The 27755-nt window shown below is 36.8% G+C and overlaps 3 protein-coding genes across 3 annotated transcripts; 1 reads left to right on the top strand and 2 right to left on the bottom strand.

Annotated features, from left to right (window-relative positions):
* On the top strand, window positions 1–6122 carry cdc42se2 (CDC42 small effector 2). The gene is made up of 5 exons (XM_008405729.2): window positions 1–95; window positions 2030–2278; window positions 2860–2961; window positions 3047–3125; window positions 4054–6122. The coding sequence occupies exons 2-4, from the start codon at window positions 2225–2227 to the stop codon at window positions 3119–3121; spliced, it is 231 nt and encodes a 76-aa protein (XP_008403951.1). The 5' UTR covers window positions 1–95; window positions 2030–2224; the 3' UTR covers window positions 3122–3125; window positions 4054–6122.
* Window positions 6123–9581: 3459 nt separating this feature from the next.
* Window positions 9582–17650, bottom strand: irf1a (interferon regulatory factor 1a). Its single transcript, XM_008405730.2, has 7 exons — window positions 16890–17650; window positions 16610–16709; window positions 11199–11378; window positions 10932–11105; window positions 10790–10842; window positions 10517–10607; window positions 9582–9768 (listed from the first exon to the last, which is right to left on the bottom strand). Exons 1-7 carry the CDS (start codon window positions 17040–17042, stop codon window positions 9650–9652), a joined length of 870 nt encoding a protein of 289 aa, XP_008403952.1. The 5' UTR covers window positions 17043–17650; the 3' UTR covers window positions 9582–9649.
* A 2278-nt stretch (window positions 17651–19928) lies between these two features.
* On the bottom strand, window positions 19929–24706 carry LOC103462758 (uncharacterized). Its single transcript, XM_008405731.2, has 9 exons — window positions 24427–24706; window positions 24243–24336; window positions 23996–24147; window positions 23761–23900; window positions 23465–23627; window positions 22692–22785; window positions 22509–22578; window positions 21424–21497; window positions 19929–21343 (listed from the first exon to the last, which is right to left on the bottom strand). The coding sequence occupies exons 1-9, from the start codon at window positions 24485–24487 to the stop codon at window positions 20440–20442; spliced, it is 1752 nt and encodes a 583-aa protein (XP_008403953.1). The 5' UTR covers window positions 24488–24706; the 3' UTR covers window positions 19929–20439.
* Window positions 24707–27755: the final 3049 nt, after the last annotated feature.

The raw sequence follows: 27755 nt of genomic DNA, 5'->3' as shown, positions 1-27755 counted from the left end.
CTTACGTAAACAGTCGGCACAGTTCCGGGTTTTTTTTGGGTATTCTGCTTTCAAGTCGAGCTTGCCTTTCCCTCCGGTAAACCGACCATCTTCTGGTGAGTTTAACCTCTTAAATTTAAAATGAAAACGCCTTATGGATATTTGATATGTTATTAGCAATAGATATACGGACGCTTGTTCATTTCCAACCTAGTTTTACCTTCCTATTCTTGTCTTGGTAATCGGAAATGAGCTCAGTTAGCCTAGTAGGCTAGTAGCTGTCAAGAGGAAAAAAACTCAGCTTCGGGTGCTAGCGAGGTTAGCATGTTAGCTAACCGTCTTAGCAGCTGACAGTTAACCCTAGTTTGCTGTTGACAGTCACCCTACCCACCAAATAAATAAAAATTACAAATAAATCTTGAATCAGCGGAATAGAGTCGGTGTTTAAAATCTAATTGCAACTGTCACATTTATCATTTGAAGACGCGTGACTTTTTTTTTTTGCCGCAGCGGCGCGTAGTTACATAACGTTCATTTGTTTGTAAATAGCAATTACTTTCAGATCACAGGCAGTAACACTTAATCCTTTAAAGATATCAGATGCAATTAGGACCAACTTTAAGCTTCTCTGTACTCGGTGCCAGCTAAGTGTATGCTACTCGCTGAGTGCGCACTGTCGCTTCAATGTCAGCCGAGGGTTCTGTCAGCTGCAGAGTCAGTAACTCAGTTTTGGGAGAGCGACTTTGTCAGCAAACTCTTTGCATTTGAGGGAACACTTGATCCTCCCTTCACTGCCTGTCGGGCAGCAAAAACGGCTGATCCAGTTTTATAAAAATAGGTTGGCGAATAATGTGCTATTTTATACAGAAATAACCTAGACATGTGTTTGTAAAAGATCTGAGTTAACTGAAGTTAAGTTTGACTAATCTTGGAAGAGTCACAATAGTCGTATGTTTTATTTCATCCCCCAAACATCAAGTTGAAAAAGTCACTGAACCGCCTATCGGAGTCGCAGGGGAAAAACGATAAATCCGAAACATTTCTTATAACCTCGTTTCAAAAAAATGTTTCTGTTCGTGAATGTTTCGCTATTTTAGTCTTGTACATTTCTTTCCGGGTAAGGGATGTCGGGTGTAATATTTATGATGGCTCATTGCAGGCTTTTACATTTTCTGTTTGTTTTTATGAGGTGCAGGAATGTCTGATAGCTGTGAGTTGTAAGATGAGAGCGTAATTTGACATTACACGTTTGGCCAGTTGGGGTAAAACCACCGAGTCCCTTTAGACAGTTCAAGTATTTAACATTTGAATTGGACTGAAGTGGATGAGCCCTGTAGGTTGAGGTTCAAGTCATTATTATGCTGTCCTTGTCGCTTTCTGTGTGTTTTTCTCATCTTCCATAGTTTGAGGAAGTCTTTCTTTCTGCAGTTTGTTGGCCACATTCACTTCTTAATCAACCTTTTTGAGATTTCATTAAGCACAAAGCTGTTTGTCAGTCTTATCTCCTCAGTAACCCCCTAACTTTCATTCAGACTTGATAATCCAGTACATTGCATCAGCTAGAGGGAACACTAACATTTGATCACTTGTTTGTTCAATAGGACGCTTTACTAAATCTGTAAAGCTAATAAGAGCGCTGAAAAATGTGCTGATCATTGTTACCAACAGTCAGAAGTTATAATGTAAAACCTCCACCACAAGCTAAAGTAACTCTTAGCTCAACAGCTAGCTTATTCAGCTTGTGGGAGAGTGACTAAGATCTCAGAATTTGAGAGAGTTACTCTTTGTACATGCTTTCTCAGGGTTGAACCTTTTATAGCGCAAGATAAATGACATTTACATGGTGTTGTTGTGACAATAATCCTGAAATATTCATCTGTTGAGTGATTTTTTTTTTAAATGTCAAAACAAAAAATACAAGAATCAGTAGCAGAAAATAAGGGCGTTTTCTGCTGAATTCCCCCTACCACAGATAAGGAGCTAGTTCACGGCTAGTTGTGACACATTTATCGCAGTAATATTAATTTATGCTTTTTCACTCTTCACACAGGTGTGTTCGCACTCCTGTTTTTTTTCTGCGGAGCAGTTCTTGTACCAACAGTTTACTCCGAAGGAACCAGCAGCCCTTCTGTCAGCAGTTTCCGGTGGGTGTTTGTGACTCTGGCAACGGCGAACAGGAAGACAGACGCTGAGAGACGTCTGAGCTGAGAGAGGAAACTGCTGCGGCTTCTTCGTCTGCCTCAGGATGACTGAGTTCTGGGTTTGTTTCAGTTGCTGCATTGCAGAGCAGCCGCAACCAGTGAGTGAGACATTTCCTCTGAAAAGTAACTGTTCCTGGCTTGATGAAGCCTTTGAGTTTAAGTGGATACGTGTCATTTTTAAGAAGTTATTCAACTGTAATTTTTGTGCCGTGGTCGGACATGTTGCATTTTAACCTAGCTTCAGATGAAATGCATCAAATTAGATGCATTTCATCTAATTTGAAGGAAGGAAGTTGYAAAATGAAACAAAATGAACATTTGTTTACAATGACTGCAGGATAATAATATATCTAGGGAGTTGGATGGAAACCAAGCAAAAAAAGGAAGAAATTTTGTACAACTAATGCTAAATTCTGCTTTTAGAGTGAAGAGGAAACACAGGGAATCTGAATAAATTTAGACCTATTGGTACATTTGTTTAGCTCAACTTTTCCAGCCATTTTGAATTCTATGTAATTATTAATGTTACCTCCTTCTGATTTTTAATTGTGTGCTTTTGATTAACATGAAGTAATTTTTAGAACATTAGTAACAATTGCTGTTTGGATGTTGTATTTAATGCAGTGCCAACTTTTGTCTAAGAGGTTTGAAAGAATATAACTGTTTGCATTTTCTTCAGAAACGGCGGCGACGAATCGACCGCTCCATGATCGGGGAGCCAACAAACTTTGTYCACACCACACATGTAGGCTCGGGAGACATGGGCCTTGGATTGGCATCAGTAAGCTTCATTCACTGCCCACGGTTTAATCAAATGAACTCACCACACTGTGTGACCGTTGCTGAACATTTCCATCTTTTTGTAGGTAGATCTTGTTCAGGCCCAGATGAAGTCTAAAGGAGGCTACACACACGGTGGCTCAGAGGGCTCTCAGTTGTAGTGAGGTGAGATGGGTTTGCTTCTATCAGTATTTTTTTTTTCTATTTGCTTGTAATTAATAGACTCTGCAGTGTAGATTCTTTTCATCCTTGAGAACAAACAAGACGAATCAATTCTCCTCCTCATGTAATTTTCAAGAGTGTTTCTTATCAGAGCAGAGCAGCTTTCTTGATAACGTCTGATAAGTAGGTTGCAATGTTTAATCCGGYCATCTAATTTGAAAGCTTCCTCTGTCTCTTTTACTGCAGTGTGTAAAATCATAACTCAAATCAACATGTCTGCTCTGCAGACTTTCTGATACCGCAGACTTTGGGCTTTTCGATTTAACACATGAATAAACATCTGCTGTAGAGCTAAAAGTCTTTGTTTTGACCCCACCCATCCTATGTCTCACCATTGATGGCACACAGCTGCAACCTGCTCTTGTGTGTGTTTGTGAGGAAACTGGAGCGATGCTCCACAACGCATTTATGCTGCGTCTGATCATATTATACTGAGAAAATTCTCCCCAAATGGGATAAAACAACGTTTATCCCCTATTGATAAACTTTGTTTTGCTGAAAACCGCTTCAGCTTATCTTGAAACACTGACTAAGCTGTTTGTAGAATGTGTTTATGTATTTATTATTTTAGTATCRCATATCAGGTTCTGAACAATGACATGTCTTTTTTTGTTGACGTGGCACTTTGCCTTGTTTTTAAACTCCCATTTCACATTGCTCTARTTGCTCCTCTCTTTTAATTAAACTGCTGTAGTTTATTYAGCTGAGCTAGGATAACAATAGCAAGCTTGAGAGAGAAACTGTATTTTAACTAGTTCTAAAAACAGAACAAATTTAATAAAACAACTTCCAAGTTAATGTAGACATTGACTTCCAGAGATGCAAATCCTAATGTTTCTTCCTGATTTTTATTTTTATTTTTTCCCCACAGCTCCTCACACTTGTGAAAACTGCTGTTGTTTTATGGAAGAATTAAAAAAGAGAAAAAAGAAAAAGCAGTTCTGTCTGTAACGGACCCAGGACCAAAAAATGAAACTACTGCTTTTCCAAGAATTTGTACATATTTTTATTTTCCATTCCTCTTTTTTTTTTTTTTTTTTATGAAAGCACTGCTTTCCATTTGTTGCCATAATGTTGCACTGTAAGGAGCAAATGTTAAGGGTAGATTAAGGTGTTTAGAGCTCATAATGTCAGTCGGCTGTATGCTTGTGTGTATGCATGAGAAAACATTTTCAGAAACATTTGCTGTTGTAGCCCACTGGATGCCTGTAATTTATTGATTTGATTTGTGAACGGACCTCATGGTGGCTGGGCCACACTGRATATGTAGAACGTTCAGTTTCTTCTTCACTCTCAGAGGTTTATCAAACGACAGATTAAAATCAAGCGACGCATAACGGTTCAGATTTTTATTCTGAGAATTGCTCTTGCTTTTCAGGGTTGAAGGTTGCTGGTTTTGTAGTAAACTTGAAAACGAGTGGATACACTGGACTATACGTTGTACACATGCTTAGGAATTTCTCTTTAGTTTCAACCGTTTCTTTTTAAAATCACTCAGATTGAAGCATATGGAATTTTAATAACCTATGAACTTCCTCATCTGCCTTCCTAAATAATGTTTATTTTTAAAATGTTAGAAGCACATTGCTGCAACAACCATGCTTGTAATGCGTTTTGTTTCCTTCATTGTGCACAAACTGTAGGCAAATAATGACACTTGGCTCAAACAGATCACAAGTGCAGGCTGTTCCTCTGAGGTAGGTTAGTGTTGTAGCCTTTGACAGATTTAATGTAAGTTGTTCATCCGGTTAAATGTAACTGATTGTATCTTTCACCAGCACACCAAGAAATCCCRGCTTATCTGACTGGTAATCCCTGTTTTAGTTTGGCTTAATTCTGCCCCCCATGAAGGTCTCGGAGCGTCTTAACGTAGAACTGAGCTCACACGTCTCTTAAAGTTTTGTCTTTAGCTGTTTTAGTTTCTCATGTAGACTTTAATAAGTTTTCGTTATTACAGAAAAGTATTATTCTCGTACCGTGTAGGCACAGATCCTCTCCCACTGCTGTAGTTTTCCTTTCTCTCTAAAGGGTTCGCCTTTTCCACAAGCACACAAACTTTCCTTTAAAGGGGAAAAGTAAACAAATGCAGCTATTGTCTGACTCTGCTGGTTGTTCAGTGATCTGGGTGGATTTCACATCTTTTGTCTAACTTTTACTTTCTCACTTGAGATGGACCTTTTTGTTGTTTCCATATCGAGAACCACTGAAAATTTAATCAGAAATAATAATAAAAAAAATATTTAAAATCAAGGAGGCTTTAATTTTGTAAACATTGTCGCATTTTGTCTATCCTATGATTGAATGTATTAGGTGCAGCATGCTAAAAGGTACAAAAGAACTCAAATTTTAACATTGGTACCAGCCATTAGAAAATGCAGTGTAATTGTAAATCCATCCACAGCCTTAACTTTTCTCTTTTGGACTTATATGACAGATTTAATGAAATTAAGTCAAGTCAGGTTTGGAAAATACTATTTTGACACATCGGCCTGTTTCCTTTGTATTGTCTGTGTAGTGATTCTCTGTAAAACAGATTTTTATGTAAACATTTTTTTTTTTTATTCACAAAAATCTAAAACATGAAGTAGTCAAACTGGCATTGCAGTACATTTGTGTGACCAGCAGGCTGTGCTAGTGGACTGCTTGAATGTGACAAAATGGATCAATCGTTTTGGGATACCTTTCATGACTCATAATRAYGCTGTAYATAAGATAAGTGATGTATAAAAGTGATGACTCCGTGATAAATATATGTATTCACATTCATGCCTGTTTTCTTTTCTGTAAGCTGTTACAGGGAAGGTAGAGTCGGCACAATGTTTTTCTTTTTCTCAGGACTTGACTTCATGTAGTTCCCACTTTAAAGGGACGTTCAGCTATTTGTTTTTTGTTTGTTTTTTCCTTTTCTGGGTAAATAAATGTTATATGTTGTCGCACCAACTTGCAATGTCTTTGTCACTTCAGTTTAAGGCAATAATCAAAAATGTCCCCRGATGGCATTAAATCAATACTAGCTTTCTCCAAATAATCTGTTTGCACGTTTAGACATAATAATTAGCTTTAGCTCTGGCACCTTTGTTCCCTCCATGTCTGGAGAGTGTTTGACTGCAGCTTCTGTCAGATTGCATAAGAGTACTTAAACTCTACTTTAACTCACAACATGTGGTATTAGCTTTAAGTGACTTTTAGGGGCTAAACAACATGCTGCAGTGAAACTAACTCAAGATGAACTCAGAGGGTAAATGAGGGTCTTTGAATGAAGTTACAAGAGCTACGTTTCTGTAGCCAAGTGAAACAACAGCCTGATWATGTGAGAAAAAGTGAGACTTGCAYGARACCAGCATGGATTGCTATTATAAAATGGTCTATTCTAGTGACAGCTGTTAGGAGGAACTTGAAGAGACATGCTTTTGCACATCCGAGTAACAATCCTCATCACAACCTGAGCAGAACAACTCTGTGCATCTATCAGAATGCTGACAKAATTTCGGTATTTTGAGCTTTGTTACAAGTGGTGATTCATCACTAGGGTGAACTGCAAGCAGATTGGCCAAAGGGCAGAGAGTCGAGGCCGATTCTTCAAATTTCCACCATCCAACTCCTGGTCCGGACCTTCTAAGACAAASATGAAGCCAAATGTTTAGAGTTTGACTTATGGTTTTGACTGTCTCCTCACCAGATTTGTACTGCCCCATGGATGCTTTCTTTTCTTTTGTGTCGTTTTTTTCATATAAATATATCTACATTTTCTTCCAAAAAGTTCAACTTATTTGACTTTTTAAAACTTGGAAAATGTAAAATTGTCAAACTTTAGTCATCACAAATAGGTTTTGCAGTAGATGCAATTATGACTTCTTTATTTCAAACTATTTATTGAAACAGAATTTAACTATGATGGTGGCTATATCACAACAAACWTATCTGAGCCTTGGTAGCTTGCCATGTGCCCTTAAGTCATCAATTACTTCTTGAATATAGCATGTCRCACATTTAAGTCGGTTTGCCTGTTGACACATGACTTTTCAGTCATGAAAGACTAGCCTCAGGTCATGGAGACTCCTGATTACAAAATCCCACGAGCGTTTTGTGAGAAYCAGGACTAGAGAAGATGYAGGACACTCCACTTGAGGTACATCCGTAATTGTTCCTCAATCATTCAACKTAAGTGGGGAAAGGATTGGAAACCATGAAGGTGAAACCAGGTCTCATCTACTCATTCAGAGGCACAATAACTGATGAATGATTTAGTATCAACCTCTCACAATGCCATTTTCAGGGGTATGATRGTGCTATTTGGACTGGGCCCACTTACCCAGAMTGYAACACAAAAAACCTCCAAAGATTTGTCTGGTAAAAGCACTGATTAGTTGTTGAATAAGGTGCTTCTTGACATTCCCAACAGCATCGGCAGGCATGTGAAACTACAGCACTGATSCTCACTGRTTCTTCATCCAAAGCAGACGTTCCCTGGCCCATCCCTGCCTGTGTCACCTYACAGGTCATCTGGCATGTAGACCATGCCAATATCTTATTGTCCTTTTCTCTTTTCCTTTTCGGGGTTACAGAGAGTCATTGGTCTCCATCCCTATCTTCCCCATCTTATTCTCTCACACCAACTACTTTCATGTTGTCTTTCACTCCATCTATAAATGTCCTTTTTTTACCCTCCTCTCGGTCTCCTGTCTGGCATTTCAGTAATCTTTTACCAGTATACTYACTATCCCAACTCTGTACATGTCCAAATCATGTCAATGTATGCAGTTTTCAGTTCTTTAAATGTGTCTTTACTTGAGTGGTGTTTACCATCTGGATCCATCGGGTGCTGTTCACAAKGAAGTGACCTTTAGTATATAACGTGGACAAAGGGTATTTACTTCTATCCTTTGTTATGGCTGAGCCTCAGTTCCTCTGAGAGCATCCTGTTTGAAGTTTTGAAATATCCAGGCACAGTTAGATTGATTGTTTGTTGCTATCTTGTTCTCAGGCTGTCAAATGTGAAAAGAATGAAGAAGAGGACGGTTTAGCTCCAAACTGTCTTGRAACAACCAGAACATTTGGTGCTTAATTCAAAGATTAGACAGTTGTAGTAATTTTAGGGGTTATTCGCCTTAAGAACAGCATGTAAYGCAAAAAGTCCCGAAACACTGAGCAGCTGAACACCTGGGTTCACAAGTTAAGAGAAGCTCTAATTAATTTAATCTGTAAATTGTATGATGCATCTTAGGCCCATTCTGAAATTTTATCAGAATGCCAAATATACCGYGTGTTTCTTAATTTTGAGTACGAGTATAAAAATAACTATAAAGAGCTACAAGATTGAACACAGCTGAACAAGAAAGTTGTAAGAATTGACATATTCCCCATTAATTGAGATGATACATATTTCGTGCATGAATTTGAGCAGCCAACGTTTGAATAGTTACATAACTGCTGAGCACAGAAGTCGGTGTCAGYCTGGYTCTGTCTGATTTGACTTCTSTTCTAACTRGATAACTGTTGGGTAGSTTTCAGTTACTAATGGGGCAATTGAAAATGAATTGTTGTGACAGAAGCACAAATAAACTCATTAAAAGAGCATTTGAAGTTACAAAATAAAAGACTGACAGTAGATTATAATGCTGCTCCATGTTATAAAAACCATCTCATGTCTACTTAAAATCGAAACTCTGTTAAAGGAACTGGGAAAAGGCATATTAACACTTGATACATGGTGTAACAATGGAACTCCACATATAATAAATGTGAGTGAAGGAAAATTCAGCAGTCAAAATTGGGCACAAACCAAGTTTAATTTTTCATTCATACTTCACAGTAAGGGCATAAAACTCGTGGTCAAATTAACATAAACAAAAACAAAAYCAGACAATTACTTCTTAAAAACCAGCAACAATAACAAAAAATCACAAAGACAAAGAATCACATTTTTTTTACGCCATGCATAACAAAATGAGGCTGAACTCAATTTTCTTTGTAAAAAAAAAAAGAAAAAAAGAGAACAAATTATGAATTGAGTTTAAAAACACAAACACACACATTATTATGTTTCTTGTTTTATTTTCCTGCTCTGACTTAGATGTTATTAGTAAAAACATCCAGAGACAGTCGAAAATAGACAGGAGATCAATACCAAATCCTGCGCTTGGGTGAAATCTGATCTGTTTACCCTGAAAGCTCTGCTGCTGTGCAGTTGGAGTCTTTTTAATGAGTCTGAGTCATTGAACCAGAGTGAACACAAATGATGATAGCAGCATTAAAGCTTGGCTTGGAACCAGATCCTCTCATTCCAGCGTTCCCAGCACGCAGGCTGATTGACACAGCAATAACGTCCGTTGCTCCACAGCTTCATTCAGCTTAGTCATTCTGCAGTCGGCTCAACACAAACAAGGAAACAACCAGGAGTACATGAAGGAAATTGTCATTTAAACAAATACGTTGATAAATACAGAACCAAGGGAGAAGGCAAACAGCTACAGCATCAGTGTTTGCTGATGTGTGGACCAGTCTGAGAGTTCTTTGACGTAGTTTGGGCCGAACAGATCGCCGTAGTTCTCCGTCTGTAGAGGATACAGGATCTCCTCACCGGCGCCTGAGGAGTTCACAGCAACATTAAAATCAGAGTGTCGACGTGGACAACTAAAGGGATTTGGTTCAGTCAAACTCTCATCCATATGGTTGCACTTACACCAGCTTGWCTTTTCCTAAACAGAATCACGATCTCAAAATGAAAGCAAAATGCAARGCAATCATATTTTGCTTCATGAATTTATATTTCTTTAAATTYTTTTGCTGTTTCTTATGCATAAAAACTGTTGTTCTGTTCCAAATTAGTTGTTTTTTTTGCAAGATTGACAAATGCAAAACCCTGCCCTGCRGCACAGTAGCAACAAAGTATTGGCATGTTTCCTTTAAATCGTTATTTTATAGTTTAGAAAACAAGATCATATAATATCTGATTAAACTTGATCAGAAATATCTTAATTGGAGATTTGAAATTATTCTTTTTGGCTTTTTTTAAAAAACTTGTTCCTCCTGAACCATTGCTGGTTTTCTCAGCTCTGAACACAGTAAAAGTACAAAATTATTAGCTACTAATTTGTGAATCTTAAAAAAAGACAGTATTTAATTGTGTGAATGTGCATGGTTGTTTGTTTCAGCAGCTCTAAAAGTGATTACAGCTCACAACGCACTTGCTGTTTGGAATTATGAAATAAAATTATAGATTTTTAATAGCAGAATGTCATCAAATTTAGGAATCGATGACACTTTGTATAATAATAACATTTTATGAACAGAATGAAACYGAGGTCAAAAGAAAACAAAAACAAGTGCCGTACATTGCGGTTGTTCCCACTGAGTGTGTGTCCTCCATCCTCTCTGCTCCCAWGTCTGGTTCCAGAGGTCAGTGCTGCCTAAATGGTCCATTAGCTAGAAGAGACAAAACACTCACTCAGATAAAAAACATACAAAAAACATACAGGGGAAAAATATATATAATGATACGTCTTAAATCTGTCAAATGGATCCTGGATTCATAGTGGCTTTTTCAGGCAACTGTTGCTACTTCATCGTTTTTTAGTTCCATTTCTGTCAGAAAAATTAGTKCTTACCTTACAGACAGCCTCATTTGGTTCCTGCTCCACAGGTTTGGATTCCCACATTCCTGAAACGAAGCGATACTTATGAATCTTCTTGAACTGGAGAGACTTTGCACCCTCCAATSTAGGAAAGACAAGGCACTATATAGCTCACCTGGTACTTCAGGGCTGTTGAAGCTGTGTTGTGCACAGGTCTCCACCTTGTGTGGTGGGTCTGTAGCAGGCAGTGCTGTTGCAGGCTGCCAGGTTTGCTGTGAGGTGTATGTGTCATCACTTCTGGAGTTTTCCAAACCTCTCGGCCTCTCCTGCGGTCTGTTGAACAGTCCCGCTGATGCGAAGAGGAGAGCAGGGTTGAATTGGGAGGTGGGTAAGAGAAACTTTTAAGAAATGAAAAGGGTGTCGCAATTTATAAGTTGCTTACTTCTCCTTCGTCTGCGTGTTTGAGAGCTGGGCAGCATCCTGTAGACTCTGTAGGCRTTGCTGCCTCGCTTCCTGCTGTGCTCCCGCAGCTCACAGATGTCAGGTAGGGAATTCAAGGCACACCGGAAATTTGCTTTCCATGTCTTGGGATCTGGCTTGTCTCTGCCTGGACGGTACTTTCCTGAAACAAATGAAGAAAGAGGTAGACATTAGTGAGGGGAGCTTTYAGCACTCGTAGATGGCTACTTTTCTGCAAAACAGCGATTTAGCCCTCAAATTATTGTCAAAACCAATGTGAATAACTTAACTCAAAAATAAACAAATCAAGAAAATGACATTTTTGTCTGTTCATAAGTATAAAGATGTTTTCTTTTGCTAAGATCCGACTGGCTGGCTGCACAGGAAGCCTAAGAAGTGAGGTTAAGGTTGCCTCTAACCCTAAACTGGCCTAAAGGGATTTCTGTTACTTGTACCAGCCATGGGGTGGGTAAACAACAACATAGTGATCAGTTTCTGTAGAAACTATATTACGCACCTCGAATGTATAATTACTATGAGGAAGCAATTAGAGCTGCAGGAAGAGGTTTGCAGCACACCTGCAAACCTCTATTAATCTCTGTCTTTCCGGGTAGCTACTCAGAAGGTGTTACTTTATGTGTATGACACAAAAACGTAACGCGTGCTTTTAAAGCAAATTTTTCCCCATTATTCATTTTCTTGTCAGATTTAGCTTTAAAGTAATGCTTTAATTTGATCAATATGATCATTTATCACCAAAGATCAATGTTCACATACAACAAGACAGAGATCTGGAAAAATCTGGTTGCAAATCAGAAGAAAAGGTTTGATTGTTGTAATACTACTATAGTTTTTTTTTTCTTCATTGAATTATTGATAAAAAATAAAACAGAAAAATGTGTTAATTTTGAATCTAATCATCCTTTTAAATCTTTTTAATATGTTTTAGGAGATGTTTGTCTCACTTCTTAATAGAAACACACGTTTTACTTGAATGAAATACATTYTAAATAAAAACCTGCCAGGTTCATGAACAATTTATGGGTTAAGTGTAACAACCGTAACCAGAGYAACCAGAGTTACCACCTCTCTGATTTATTTGACATRRTATTGGCAGTTAGAAATAAAAACATTCCTATAATGAAAATAATCARCACTACTTTGTAGACCTYAAGATTAAAAGATATAAATATGAACAAGTAATGATTGATGTGTSTCCATGTTKTTTTCAGAGATGTCATTTCACAGTCTCCAGTTGATGCTAGCAGAGAAATKAGAGTTCAAAAGTTTGGACYTCTCCTCTRTCTCTGGCTCTTTTGAGTATAGYATTAATAGAGCGAAAAGCTTTATTAGGTTTACTGATTGAGTGTTRAAACTGCTGTCTTTGTGCATTTTGTGTCGTTATAAATCAGGTTCAAACTGAAGTGGCAGCTCTGTACTGTTGGCTCCTCAAAGGTGTGTTCCAGTCACTGTTCTTTACRATCTCACTCAGAAGATCCAGATGTACTCCATAAAGCTTGGTTAACTGTCTAGTTTAACTGACTGCCTAGCAGAAATGACGAAATGGCAAAGTACCAAATTTCTCTTGATGAACACAGACACCATGATATTGTCCCTGATCATGTGACTCATCTAATGAGCATATATTTCAGCTTTATGAGCTCATCTATACAATTGAGCGTCGGAAATCTGGGTGTTGGTTTTGAACAGTTCAACATTGAAAAGCTTTTATTGTTTAAGAGATATTTCGGAACTGAGACAGAGGGTGTGAAATGTGGAGACTCTCCTAGATTACTGTAATATATTTACCTATTATATCAAAACAGCTGCAGATCAACTTGTGCAAGCTGCATGCAGCTCCTGTGATATTATCCAGTACAAATAATAGAGCTCACATCTTTTCAGCTTTGAGTTCTCCAGGCTGTTGAGCAGTTAATCTTAGTTTTGATTTTATTTTTGAAAAACCTGGCTCTTCCATTTCCAGGTCATCCTGCAGTAGCGTTGTGGATTGTATTTTGAAAATGTATTTCTTCAAACATATGACTGAAGCATTTTTTTTAAAGCAGCTGAATATGTTTTTATAAAGAATTGCTCTGCAACTTTTGTTTTATTAAATTGGATGTGTTTATTTTTCATTTTGTTCTAGTAATTTTGTCAATTCAATATTTTAAGCAGGTTCTTTTGTTTTTTTCTTCTTGTTTTACAGCAATTTGTGATTTATATCTATTCAGAGCATGAAACAAATAAACTGTATTTTCTTTCTTACTTACTTAAATTCTATTTAATTTGTAATATTAATGAATATGCAGACTGACACAGTTAACGTGGTGAATAAWTAAAATATTCTTAGGGCAGCATCATTTCATGGATAAATATATACCAAACAGACTGTGCATCACGTCATCCTGACTAATTGGCTTTTTACTCACTACAGGTAAAAGACGAACAAAACTACCAAATGTGAAACCGAATATWCAGCGACTGAATCGGCGGCACATAAAAAACATTCATCAGTGCCGTGGATGAACGTAACACAACATTTCAGCGACGTTGGCCTTTCTTGKAAATGTTCAATTAATCATTTGCTTCCTTGAAGGGAACTYATAGATGCAAACAATTTTGTAAAAAAAGAAGCAAGGACTGAGAATGCCAAACAGGAAGAACCTAAAAATGCTTTGAACATTCCTCCAAATATGAACAGCGGTGAATGAATGCCCAGTCTGACAAGAATTCAACCATATTTAGCTAAATATGGATTATCCATTGTGGTACTTATATGTGTCAGAAACTAGGCTGAACCTTTGTAAAAAAAAAAAAAATGGAGCAGGAATACTTTAGCACAGCATGCATTTCCCTAAAAATATCAAATGTCATCAGCTGGCAGACCATCTATCTTGTAAAGTGAGTGCGAAGGTGAAATGAGTCCTTTCTCAAATTTAGCACCACTCTGTGGTTTGACTCCGAGTCTCACCTTAGACCTTAATTACAAGGGTTAGGAAGATAATCGCTGCGATCATCAAACTCAGGTAAATAATTGAGATACTTCTTACATCTGAGTTCCTCTGGAAACTGCTGTGAATGTCTTCAGTCTACATCTCATGAAAACCATTAGAGTTGCACTTTGACAGCAATATGATCACCTTTCACCCTCACTGCAAGTGAACTGCAGCTTTCCCATGATGTGACGTGATGCAGATCCAAGAAAAAAAAGATTTTCCCAAGACAAAAAGAAAGAAAATGTACTTAGCTTTGCACGTCTGTGCATGTGTACGTGTGATCTTATAAGAAAGGCAGAGTGAGAATCAAGCTCGTTAGCAGAGCATGACATTTTATAGATTGCAAAGGAAAAGAAATCTGATTGTTTTTTCATGCCAGTAATGGTTGCTCAGATGCATGAGGATCCCCCCCCCTTTTATTTACTCTGCTTTTTGTATGAAGCAATAGTTCTGTAAGCTGGAAGTATTTTTCTTGGCTGTATGCTCATGTTGGTTCTGAACTCTCAATGGGGTCTTGGATGGATTGCACCGAGATCTAAACAATGGAGAAGTGCCTCCTTGTTTTCAAAGATAGCCAGTCAGAATTATTTGCGTAGTTTGTTTATTTATGGTCTCTATGCAGCTCTCATCAGTTATCTGGAAAAGGGATTTATGTCTGGAATGTGGTTCATCGAGAAAAACTGAACGATACAGCGACTCTTCAGTGGAAATCAAATCAAAGCGAGAGAAACGGTCAACGGGCAAAGATAATTCTGAATGCAAACAGTTTTCCATTTTATTTTTAACTTTTGCGATTTTTACATTTACGTTTTAGCATTTGGGGGGCAGGTTTAAACTTATTTTTAACAAAGTGACTGATTTTCTTTCTTTTGAAGCCCAACCATTTGGAGATATCTAGATATGAAAAAAGGAACAATCTGCATCGATCTCCAGGATAATAAACATGTGAAATATTGATACGAAAGATTCTGTACCTGGTTCTTCACTCAACACTCTGACATAGAAGAATATAGTTTTTCTCAACTTCTATTTTAGCTTCTTTTTTTTTTCCTGATGGAAAAAAATATGTTGTCATTTTAACAGTTACAAGCTTTTTGTGATTCTTTTCTTTGAATGTTGTTTGTGTTTCTATTTATTAATTTGTTTAAAACAGGCTTAAAAAGCAAACAAACAGAAAAACAAAACAAGTTATGTCTAGGACAACAGAAGGGAAACATGTGCACATATAACCAAAAACTATATAAAAAAGTAAAAGCCTATTTATCTCTATCCCTTACCTCAGTTTAATTAATATACAATCTACTAACTCAGTAATTATCAGAAATGTTATATTTCAGTGCTAAAGGACCAACCAATAAATATTATCAAAAAAATTATGTATAAACAAAGTGATCACAAGCTAAATCTCATAACATGAAAAAGCAAATTTACTGACACATTATTATTTCTGCTGCTATTATTTCTGATAATAATAATAATAATAATAATAATAATAATAATAATAATAATAATAATAATAATAATAATAATAATAATAATAAAACAATTTTGACATAAGATTAAATACGTAAAAAGACAAGAAGTTTAATATCTGATCTTCGTTACACATAAATGAGATTAATAAATACGATTAGTATTACTTCTACCACTAATAATGGTAAGAAAAATAACAATGAAACTATTAGCAACATTACTGTAACACAAAACAAAAATAAATAAATAAAGAAAACTCGGTATTGTGCTACATAGTCATAGTTGTGCCATCCGCTTCATCCCTGTACATGTTGAGTGTTATAGTTTTTTATGTATTTTTAAACTAGTCGATGTTTGGATGTTGTTTTAATTCCACATTCAATCTGTTCTATAGTTTGGTTCCACTTACTGATAGAAAATCTTGTTTTTTTTTTTGTCCTATTGTGCTGCTCCGACAAAGCAGTAAAACGCACATTGTATCATCAGTTGCACAATAAAAACAAAGTCCGCGTGATATTTTGTGCTTTGGTTCAAACTGAGAAGAAAATAAATAGATTCAGCATCATTTAAAACACTCAAAAACTCTGACCCTGAATCAGAAACATTTATTTACAGCCCTGTGCAATAATTCAGCAATACATTTAAAAGTATAAGTATTATTGTTTTTTTACTAACAATATTAAATTGTGAAATTATCATTCTTACAGCTTCAATAATAGCAACCCAATTTGCTGCAATAGGTTACATCATAGCAAAGACTAGAGCTCACATTATATATCATGACCTTCCACTCACTGAGATGCTAAATGTGATCCTAAATGAGCCAGCAGAAGAGGAGGCAGGTGGAGAACCTGTGGTTCACTGACATGAACAGGAAGATCCAGGCGGTAGAGTAAAAGTCATTTTGTGAGTTTGTGGGTCTTACCTGTGTGCATAGCCCAACTCCTAAAGAGCGTAGCATCCCGGTCAATGCTCCAACCGTGGCGAGCTGCATGTTTCCATGGGATCTGGAAGATGCAAGCTGACTGTCGGACGAGATGAAGTCACATTTTAGTCGTCATGTTACTTAACTTTACATTTTGGTTTAAAAAAAAGGAAAAAAAAGAAGTGATTTCCCCCACAAGAAGCGACATGAACCCAGGTGTGCATGTACATGTCTGTGCAGGTGCAAGGAAGGAGGGTAAGAGTGAGATATAGGAACATACCTGGTCCAGCCAGCTGACACCTGGATACTTCCCGGACTGAATCTGCTCTTCCAGCCAAGGTCTCAGCCTCTGCCTTACCGGTTGCTGCATACTGCAGGTCAGCGCTTCAAGTGTGCGGAAAGCTGGTTTGGAAATAGGTGTCACAAGAGACATGGGAGTCCAAGTGGTGGAATAAGGGAACAAAAGAAAGATGTGGTGTGATCAAATCAAGTTCCACTGGAACAACCGTCCTACTCTGTCAGATTCTTCCAATCACAGGTAATCTTCATCCAGCTCCTCTCACATGTAAACCTGATTCAGCTCCTCCTCCAGATAAGTTTCCTCAAACACGGGCTCCTCCTCTTATAGGAAATCACACTGGTCTTCTTTTGAAGTTGCATGGAGTGGTTGGATGGGTTTAGGATTGTGTCATCATATTTATATAGGCTGTGATTGACTTGGCATTTCAAAATGCTAAGAAGAAAATGGCACTAATGAAGTCCTACTACTGCCACTTTTAAAATTAGTTGGAATTTGATTTTTTTTTTTATTATTATTTTTTTTTCATCATGAGTGCATCATAGGTTTTCAGGTGTGAAAGCCAGAGTTAAGAGATTTTACTGCACCTGAAGTACAACAGTGTGTGCGCACAAAGAACACCAGATGGAAGCAGAACAAACTCGATTGACGGCAGGCGAGTCACGTGAGCCTGCAACAGAGCTGCAAGAAGTGCATCCAACCTGTTCATGGCATTCTGGAGGAGATGGCTGAACTATGCTCCAAAACACAAATGAGACGAGATATTTTATAGAGTATATGATTTACCAGTGTGGTATGAATACGAAAACGTGTTACCGTTTATGATATTGTAACAGTTCTTCAAATTCTGGTCTAAATCTTAATCAAGGCAAAAATAGACAAACTTGCATACTTTTTCCATATTTTTTTTCCACATAGTTTCACTACTGTGTGACTAAAGTTTCATTTTTAGATTATTTTCATTAGAGTTTTAAGTTTTGCATCTATTGATTCGGTAAAGGTTTTAAGTTTCTCATTACAGGTGAAGTTTTCTCATTCGCCAAAAAAACCTCACCTGCTGTCAGGACGCTTCTGGAAAGAAATGAATTAAACAGGGACAAAACATGGCAGCCTTAAACCTTTCCTTTCAGAATAGGCGGGAATAAAAGGTCTTGCACCACAAGTTAAATAAAAACAACCTCCATCAAGAGTTTTAATCTGGCTTTGCAGCATGGAAAAGCGCTTCTGGAAGTGCTTCCATTAAGGATGAACCGATATTCTGTAAACTTTCTGTTCTCATGCAGTCGGATGACTGAAAGTGCTGTTTTCTGCACAGTTGCCCGTGTTATCTTACAGAACAAGTTATGAAACTAGTTTGAGCTTTCTGACACTGTATTAAATTGCTTGAAATCATTCTYAAATGACTATACTTTGTTGCGCTTCCTAGTGTTTTCTATTTCATAGAGGCTGGGCAGTTGACCCATTGCTCTTTTATATTCAATATGGTTTTTTTTCTGGCAAATGTAAAACTAACATCGTGTCATATAAAACTATGACACGAAAGTAATTTATTAAAGGTAAGTTAGTTCCTGAAAGTCAACAAGAATGTAAACAGAAGTTAGTCAGTWGAAGTCAGTGATCTAGTGTCAATAATTGAATTAGTAGATAATTAAGTAATATTAAAATGAWGTAGGTGTATATATACAATAAATAGGTAATTGAAGATAAGTGGATCACTAAACTCAGTAAGAACTTAAAGCTAATTTGGTAAAATTGAACATGAGTAACGATAAGCGAGTGATCTAGTTACAGTAGACATGAGTAAAATGAAGTGTTAGTAAGAGTAAGTTGGGAAATAAGTGGAAGGTTAGTTAAAATTAACTAACCTTCCACTCCCAGGTCCCAGAACTGTAAGGTCCCAATTCTGGGACCTTACAGTTCTGGGACCTTACAGTTCCCAGAACTGTAAGGTCTTTAGATGACTGAAACACATCAATATGTCAGAACTTTTACAGTTAAAGACAAAAACTGAGATCTTATTGTTTGACATTAGATGCAAAAGAACAAGATTATTTTATTTGGAGATCAGAAACTTGAGATACTTTTGACATTGACCTTAGTTTTAACCGTACATCAGCTTGTTACCTTTCAACACGATTTAAAATGTGTTTCGAAAGGCTGTAGCTGTTATATGAATTTGTGACGTCTTGTCTAGATTATTGCAGTTGTATTTGTGTGGAAACATATCAAAGAAATACGCAGCCAGCTTCAAATACTCACCAGGGAGAGCACATCAACCCAACAATCAAGAATGCTCCCGCTGGTTACAGTTTTGGACTTTTTTTGTTCTTTTTTTTTACGTTTTCTTTTTTTTTATGTGTTTTGACAGTACAATGGCAATATGCTGGTGCTGCTAGAGGATGAAGAGGATGAGGAGAATGAGGAAGAAGTAGTTTGTTGTTATGGTTAAAAGCTGTGGACAGCTTTTACTGAGACTTTTTGATGTGTTGACTGTTATAAAACAAATATTGTCATTTTTTAATAAAACAAAGTATATATTTTTGCTAATATTTGTAAAAAAAAAAAAATCTGTTTATGACTGCCGTAACCTCATAGCACTTTATAGCAGTGGTTCTTTTACGTCTTAAAATACTTGAAAACACGACTGCTGGCAAGTAAGGATTTATTATTCGTGCTTTCAAAAAGCATTTTCCTGTTAAACTTGCTGCACAATCAAATCCTTACTTGTAGGTGATATTTTGGTTTTACTGTTGCCCAGCACACTGCAATCCCTCTCTATCCTTATCATTGAGCATCTTTTCTTCTCCATTTGTTGTCATAAGTAAAACACGCCCAGTAGTCGTGACGCATGCTTCTGTGGAAATGAGTCACCAGCTCCAGAGAACTGCAATAAGGAAGTGATTTCTTAACCCCGAACAGAACCATGCTCTGTTTTAACTGAATGTTTCAGTCACACTCGTCAGTTTTGGTGCTTGTTTTTCTTATAAACGGCAGAGTATTGATAGATTGGTCTTGGCACAGTTTTACTCACATTATAAGGTTTATTTAAGGAACAAACAGAACACGTTAACTTTGACAGAAACATATTACTTTACTCTGCTTTCTTCAAGCATTTGCAAAAAAATAAAAGGAGATTTTGGTTCAAAACAGACGCCTCTGGCTCGTAGTTCAGAACATATGTAAACATATCTACAAATTTTACATTGTGAAAAACAAGAAAAAAGTAAACAATTCAACACAGTACAAATAAAGTCCTCATCTCATTAGAGAATACGTAGATAAATGTTTAAGCCTGTACAACTTGTTTTTGTGGTTTTCAGCAAACTTATTTTATTCACATTCATGTAAAGTACACGAAACCCTGATGATACTGTTTAATAAGGACATGAAAGGCTAAAAAAGAAGAAAATAAACAGGTGCGCAGTAAAACAACTTAACCGATGTCACTGCTACAAACTAGTTCTTAAAGTTGAAAAGGTTTCCTGAAGCTTCCACATCTTGCCATACAAAGCCTTAAGCCAGGCCTGGTGAACTACACACATTTATAGCCGTCAACTAGTATTACTGGGGCAGATTTGTCTGAAGACAGTAAGGGTAAGTGTGGTATCTGCAGCACAGAAGGACATGGACCATTCCATGTTTTTAGATCTGGAATAAAGCACGGTTGAGGCATCTGGAGGACTCTCCCGCCTTGAATCACGTTCAAACCTTGATGATCAATGCTTTGGTTTCCTGAAGGCAGAACACCTGGCTGCTCCACTTTGTTTGGAAATGGTTTGTAGTCATCTACAACTACAGGGCAGTGGAGTGTCCCTGAAGGCAGACTGCTTAAAAACAGCATTTTGAAGAAATCGGGGTTCGCTTCATCAAATCTCTTGAAGCTGGAATCAAACCCAGACGAGGTGGCTGTAGTGGCGCCACTGGAAGTGGAGGATAAGATGCCATTTTCTGAAAGAGGGGTTTGCTTGGCATCCGCTTTGCATTTCTGATATGACATGTCCACCCGCACGTCAGATGAAATATCTTTCTGTGCCAAAAACAGACCAGCAGGTATCTGTTGGTCAGGACAGTCCACAGTGTCGCTTTTGTAGGAATTGCTTGAGTTGTCTAGGAGTTTTACTGTAGAACTGTCCTCCTTCGTCAGATCCAGGGACTTGGGAAGAGACATAAAATAGCTACGATTGATGATGCCAGAGGATACAGAACTCGGACTCTTTGATGTGAAAAGAGGCACCATTTTATCTTGGGGACCAGGAGGATGAGGAGGACCAGATAAGATAAAGTGTTTTGATAGGCATTCCAATAGAGCTTTATCTATATTATCGGCAAATTCACCCTTTGGCTCAAGAGGTTCCGTCTGACCATAACAAAGATCTGAAGAGCCTCCGCTGCTGTTGCCATTTATACTGCCGTCTTCTCTCTGTTTAATTGGCAGCCTGAACATAGAGAAAGAGTTATTTAAACCATTGATGTAATCCCACACAGACAAAAATATCAGCAAATTTGTAGTACGTACATTTGGTCGTCGTCCCTTGAAGGGAGGCTTTTAACCCAGACAGGGGAGGTGGGATCAGAATCCGGTTTGTAAAACTGAAACAAGAAAGATTTAGATCAGAAAACCATGTCCTGCAGCATTTGTTCAGCAGCAGCAGAAATAATTGTTGCTTTTACAAGGGTGATTATGTAATGCAAAGGGGTGCACCAATCAATCAGACCAAGTTTCCTTAATTTTGGGTGATTGACCAAAACTAACCTTATCCACAGATTTAAACTACCCCTGCAAATCAGCAGTGATTTAGTGATTTTTGAGACCACACTAGCATTTTTTTTTTTGAAGCCTCAATTTTGTTTGCTATAAGCTATAACACCTTATAGTATCATCTATAAAAACAAATGCTACTAGTCATAGTTTGAAACAGCAGTTCAGGCTTTTTAAAGATTGATGATCATTCAGAAAACTGAAATGGGTACATCCCTAATCATGCTATTTATTTGTCATTTAATTTCTTGTTTTATGACAATGTGATTTTTGACAATTTTATCAATTTTTTTTTTATGACTTTTAAATATATCAACGCTCTTGTTGTAGAGCTAGTGAGTAGAATATTTTTAAAAGACTTTGCAGTTTGCAATCATTTGGTCATTTGGTCAATATTCTGGCTCATTCATATTTGGAACAATTTCCCTCCAGTAATAAAAATGGAAATAGATCATAGAGTTTTAAGTTCTCAGGTGAAACGATGTCTAAAACAAAAACAAATGTGTGAACACTGATGTATACTAACCTACTTTCTTGTGGAGAATTAGCTTTCTCTAATGCACATTTACATGTTTTTCTTGTTTATACAGAAATTCAGCTTAAGTGTCTTTGTGCGTTTGTATGACAGGAATTTTTAATTTTATGTTTTGCTTTCTTTTAATAAAAGTCAAACCAAGAACTGGGTTTGCAAACGGCAAGAAAACCTATGCACAAAGCAACAGCTGCTCTGTTTTTCACATGTAACATTGTTTAACTCGTTGTCCTTGATTAAATACATTTGAACTGAACTGGAACTTCAACTGCTTTTTGTCTAATTAGCTGAAACAAAAATGGGGTCTCACCTCTGGCTTTCTGACTGGCACAAAAAGTTTTTTTGGTTCTGAGAAACTGTCCCACCACTTCTTCTTGATCCTACAAAATGGAAATGGATAAATAAACACAGAGAGGTTAGAACACTGAGCTAACGGAGGCATGTAAAGCACATAGAGGCACAATGCAAATATTTTGCTAACAACATGACTTACCTTACAAAGCAGATGTAAATAGAGACTATCAAGATGATTAGAAAAACGCTAAGGGAAATGATGATCCACAGGAGAATCGGGGTTGGTGCGCTAGCTGAGAAGTGGCAAGTGAGAAGTCGGTTAGAGAGAGAAACCCAGTTTGTTCACTAGCAGCAACATAGAGGTATAAAGATTACTTCTGAGTTTACGGGGTCGTTAAATGAGCACAAATCTGATCATAATAAGTTTATGTTCTATTGCAGGGATAAGGCATATCGAAGCATCTTTTANCCACCACATTTTGGCTCTTTATTGCACCAGTTATCTGTAAACACAATGCATGTAGGGAGGCCTCATCAGGAGACATCTGAAATATTATGGGTCAGATTAATTAATCTGCACTAAAAAACAGACCACACACACACACACACACACACACACACACACACACATACAGTACACAAACCTAAAGTTTCACTTAAATCAGTGATATTTGAGTCTCAGGATATATAAGACATTTCTAAATGTGTAGCAAGCAAGTTCAAATGCAACAAATTTATTTATTTGGCATTTTCTGACTTAATTATTTGACAATTTGATTTTAAAAGTTTTTTGACAGTTGAGTAAGCACCTGTCCGGTCACTTTCTATTTTTGATCACTTAATCTTCTTGCTCTTAAATATTGCCCTTTCCAGTCAAATGAGGATGTTTAATTGGCTGTTCACAAATTTCTACTATGAACAATTTTTACTGAATGAGGAGTTAAGATTTGATCACAACATGACAAAACTTACGGGTTTTAATTTTATACTCTTTGCTTGTGTCGCTGAATTTATTACTGTAGCGCGTGAAGCTCCTCACACTGATCATGTAAACTGTATCTGGCTCCAAATCTTGACCATTTATTTGATAACTCTGAAGTCCATGAGATGTAGCTGGAGTGATCTGGCCAGAACTCTGGTATGAAAAGGAAAGTATTTCAAGACAAAGGGTTGTGTGGTTGGTATTGTTTACCAACATAGAATAACACAAAACGTACAATGAAAAACTAAGACTTGGTGATGAATACTACTTGGAAATGTGGTCTTACCTTCCACAGGGCTCCATTTTTGTAGATATTCACTTCAGCGGTCGGTTTATCAAGAACCTCGTTCATGTCTGTCTTCCAGTAGACTGTATAGATCCCTTCAGTTTCATTCACAGACACATTCGTTGGAGTCTTAGGCTTTACTGTGTAAAAGAAAAGGGAAACAGACCTCAGTTTTTCTGAACTACTTCTAGTCTACATATGGCAGCGTTTTTGAGCGTTGAGAATCTCTACATACGGCTCTTCAGGACATAGAAAGTTGTTGAATTGATGACTCTTTCGTTGACTCCTTCGAAGACTTTTACAGAAAACTCAGAAGAGACAGGATCAAATACCGTAGAGCAGCAGCACTGCTCGCTGTCACACTTCTCCAAAGGGCAATTGTATTTGCTATGGAGTGAAAAATTATAAACAATATCACAAACAATAATATAAACAATGTCCCGATAAAATGAATCTGTAAATCGTAAACGAAAAAAACTCACTTATACGTATCATCCACGTTCAGTGTATATTGTGAACACTGTTTCACCCCCAGGCGACAAAATACTTTATCATAGTCGTTGAAACAGTCGAGGTCTACAAAGATTATAAAATTAAAATGGTGATGTTTACTTTATTACTTTATTTTCACAGTTATATTGCCAAAAAGCTGTTGAACATACATACCAATGGCAGCTCGCGCAGTCGCAAAGTATCCCAAGAAAAGAAGCAGCTGGAAAGAAGCCATACTTTCTTGACCGTGCCGAAAAGTAAAAGTCAAAAACGAGACGATTTAAATGTAGGTAAACTCTTTCTACTCTTTCCAATCGACTCCTTAATCAAAACCAAACCGTCCCATGATGTTCTTAGTCGAAAATAGCCTTTTCACACAGCTACCAGAAGTGCGGAATGTACAGAGTTGGTCGGGGAGGGATTATGCTGCTGGTGGAAAACTGTTCCTGTATGTGTTGCGCTACGAATTCAAGGGAAGTGCGTCCCACCACTCCCATTTCCTCTGACAGCGGGCACTTAACTGAAGCAGAGCATAATAAAAACACACGCTTTTTTAATTATTATTATTACAACGAAATAAGGAAATATCTATTTAATATGAGCGCAGTAGCATTTAGAAGTGGTGGTGAGAGAGCAGAACTTAGGAAGCGCGTCGATATCTTGCAATAATAAACACAGACGTCGTTATTTGTACTTCTCTGAACTAGACTAAAAATATAATTTCTCGTGTGTTTGACTAAACAGTCCGTACCTTTTTGTAGAGACTTAATTCCTCATAAGCCTGTTACAAAGAAGTGAAGAAACGAAACGACGTATTAGCAAAGAATTAAACTTAGTTTTTGTCTAGCAGCTGTGGTACTTCAAATTTTGAACAACAAAAATATGTATGGAAATAACCATTTCAAAAAGATGTATAAATGTGTCATTTTTTTWAATTCTGTGAATACACTTTTTTAACTACAATTGTAAAACTAAATATTTGTCAGTATAACACGCCTTATATGATCATTTTTGGTCCTTACATTTAATGTAATATGTTATAATAAACAAGAATAAATCCTGAAAAAACATCTTTTYWMAGGACGATGCACTCCATACTGAACATCTATATTCATCCTGTCAGGAAAATGAAAGTAACACAGGTCAACGGCCTGTTTCAGCTTAACCTTGTTTTCCCTTTCAYGTTTCACTGAATTTCTCAACTTCATACAGAAAATGTCACATTGCTGWAGGTGGGAAGTTTGTGGTMTTTTGAAMACCTTTGTGATCAGATGAAGTGCAGTTTTCTGTGCACAGCTGCCAATGACTGCAGGAAATGCATTAAAGTTTCACAGCATTTGACTTGGATAAGTTAGAAAGGAGGAGRTAGGATGTTTTTGTACTTCTATTTCCATAGATGTAAATTAGAAGAACATCTAGACCAGTGACTGTGGCTGTGAGGAAGAGGTTGTATTCATCAATAATCCGACAAATGCAAATGCAAGAGGTCAAGCAAAACAATCTTTATTTATAGAGCCTTTTTCGTACAGTCAGGTGAAGCACAAATAGCTTCATAGAGGTTMGGACAGACTTTTACCCTCTGAAGAGGCCCATATCAAAAAAGATMAAATCACATAAAATAAATAATTATACTGACTGAAAAATTGTGAATTTTTCAAAAGTGAGATAATTAATCAATAAAGATGACGAGAAACTGTAGAAATGCAATCATGTAGATTTGCAAGGAAACATTGTATATATATATGAACACTTTTTAGGAGAAAATAAATGAATAACTTCCGTCAAGGCTAAAGTTAAAACCACATSTAGTGAACATTCAGAAACATAAATCAAATTCAAAACATTCTGAATTAAAATATTCTTTATTTTTCAAGAATGATCGTATTGATTATTAATAACTTAAACATTACTAAGACAGTAAATACAAGTAGATACAAAAGTTTAAAGAATTCAAATACATTTTTTTTTTTGGTAAACTATAAGAGATAATACATCAATGTAAACTTTAACAGCCAACCAAATAGATGCATTCTTAGTTTGTTTTTTTTTAAAACAGGCAATCTCTCAGCTGCCTTCTTGCCTTCAGGAAGGCTCTTTCACAGCAGATGGCTGCAAACAGGAGAAAGACACTTCACCTTGTGTTCTGGCTCTCACATGTACCAACAAAAGACCTTTTTCCTGAAGATCAGAGGGGTCTTGAGTTGCTGTACGACTTCTAGCAAATATGTTGAACTAAAACCATTAAGAATACTGAAAGTGTCACTAATCTGATCTAAAATGGTCAGGTTGCCAGAGAAGAGACTTTAAGATCGGTGAGCTCGCCTCTTTGACAGCATTTTAGAGACTAAATCTGAATTAGCTGTAGTGRAGCTATAGTCCTCTAAGAAACAATAAGAAGAGCAATGCAGAAATATATTATTCTTCAAATTATTCAATTTACAAAATATATTCTTCAAATTACAAAAGCATGATTTAAAGACTGTATTAATGATCCGGTTGGTGAAATTTGGATTTACATGAAATATGGCATGCATGCTTTGGTTTTTKAACTTGATCTTTAGGATTCATTGCCAGTGTTCMAACCTGTGTCTGTGTCAATAACTAAGTTATAGTGTTTCCTCAAACTTGGCAACTGACATGGGTTTTTTATGTAACCGACCACATACTGATGTCTTGACTAAATTATTCTGAAATACACGAATGTCATTTTCTGAAGAAATTCCTTCCTTCCTTAAAGTACCCACGTCTCATCAAGATATATAATGGCACACCGAGTGATGAAACTATCACTGATATTTTACAACAGACACTGCCTAATTACAAATTCGGTTTGATTTGTTCCTCTAAGATCTATAGGTGTCACAATGAAATAGTGAAGAAACTCATTTTTTATTCTTAAATTGTAAAAAAAAAAAACATGATCAGAAGTAGAGCAGCAAACATCTGTATTACAATTTTATCAAAACTTAGCGAAGATAAAGTTTTGTACTTTCAAACAAAGTCGTTCATTGGATGTTTTTTTTATTTTGCTCTGAGCAAAATAAAAAAAAAGCGTAACTATAATTAAGTAATGCACATTTAACAAACAACTCAAACACAAAAATACTGTTAGTTATAAATGTTCAGAAAAGAAAAGCCTGTGCTTTATCTAAAGAAAATCTAAAACGTATATTTATCTTTTTTTTTCTTTTTTTTATCATGTTTAAATATTCAGAGATGCCTCCAGAAACGTTTTGAAGGGGTTGCCAGAAGTTACCAGTAATAGTGAGTTGGGACTGTGAAACCAAAAGTCAGACAAGAATTGCAGGTGTTTTACAGTGTTGTTGTATGTATAACTGGAGCAACATTGTTAGAAAAATTATACACACTTCTATCACAGTTAGAATGTTGCATTAAGATAGGGAAGCGGGCACGGCCGCTCTCCGCATGATCAGCGGAATGGAATGTTCTACTTATAACCTTCGCTTGCATGCATAATATTATAACCTTGCTTATATGCATAG

Source organism: Poecilia reticulata, linkage group LG3 (genome assembly GCF_000633615.1).
Source record: "Poecilia reticulata strain Guanapo linkage group LG3, Guppy_female_1.0+MT, whole genome shotgun sequence".
In the NCBI taxonomy this organism is placed as follows: domain Eukaryota; kingdom Metazoa; phylum Chordata; class Actinopteri; order Cyprinodontiformes; family Poeciliidae; genus Poecilia; species Poecilia reticulata.
Note: the sequence above shows the minus strand (reverse complement) of the source record. Positions and strands in the feature narration are given on the sequence as shown.

Excerpts from the sequence above, each read along its gene's own strand:
- LOC103462758 (XM_008405731.2), bottom strand. The coding sequence starts at position 24,487 with ATGGCTTCTTTCCAGCTGCTTCTTTTCTTGGGATACTTTGCGACTGCG. Across the intron at positions 23,901-23,995 it reads TTTCTATGTCCTGAAGAGCC|TAAAGCCTAAGACTCCAACG; the intron begins GTATGTAGAGAT and ends TCTTTTACACAG. Across the intron at positions 23,628-23,760 it reads AAAATGGAGCCCTGTGGAAG|AGTTCTGGCCAGATCACTCC; the intron begins GTAAGACCACAT and ends TTTTCATACCAG.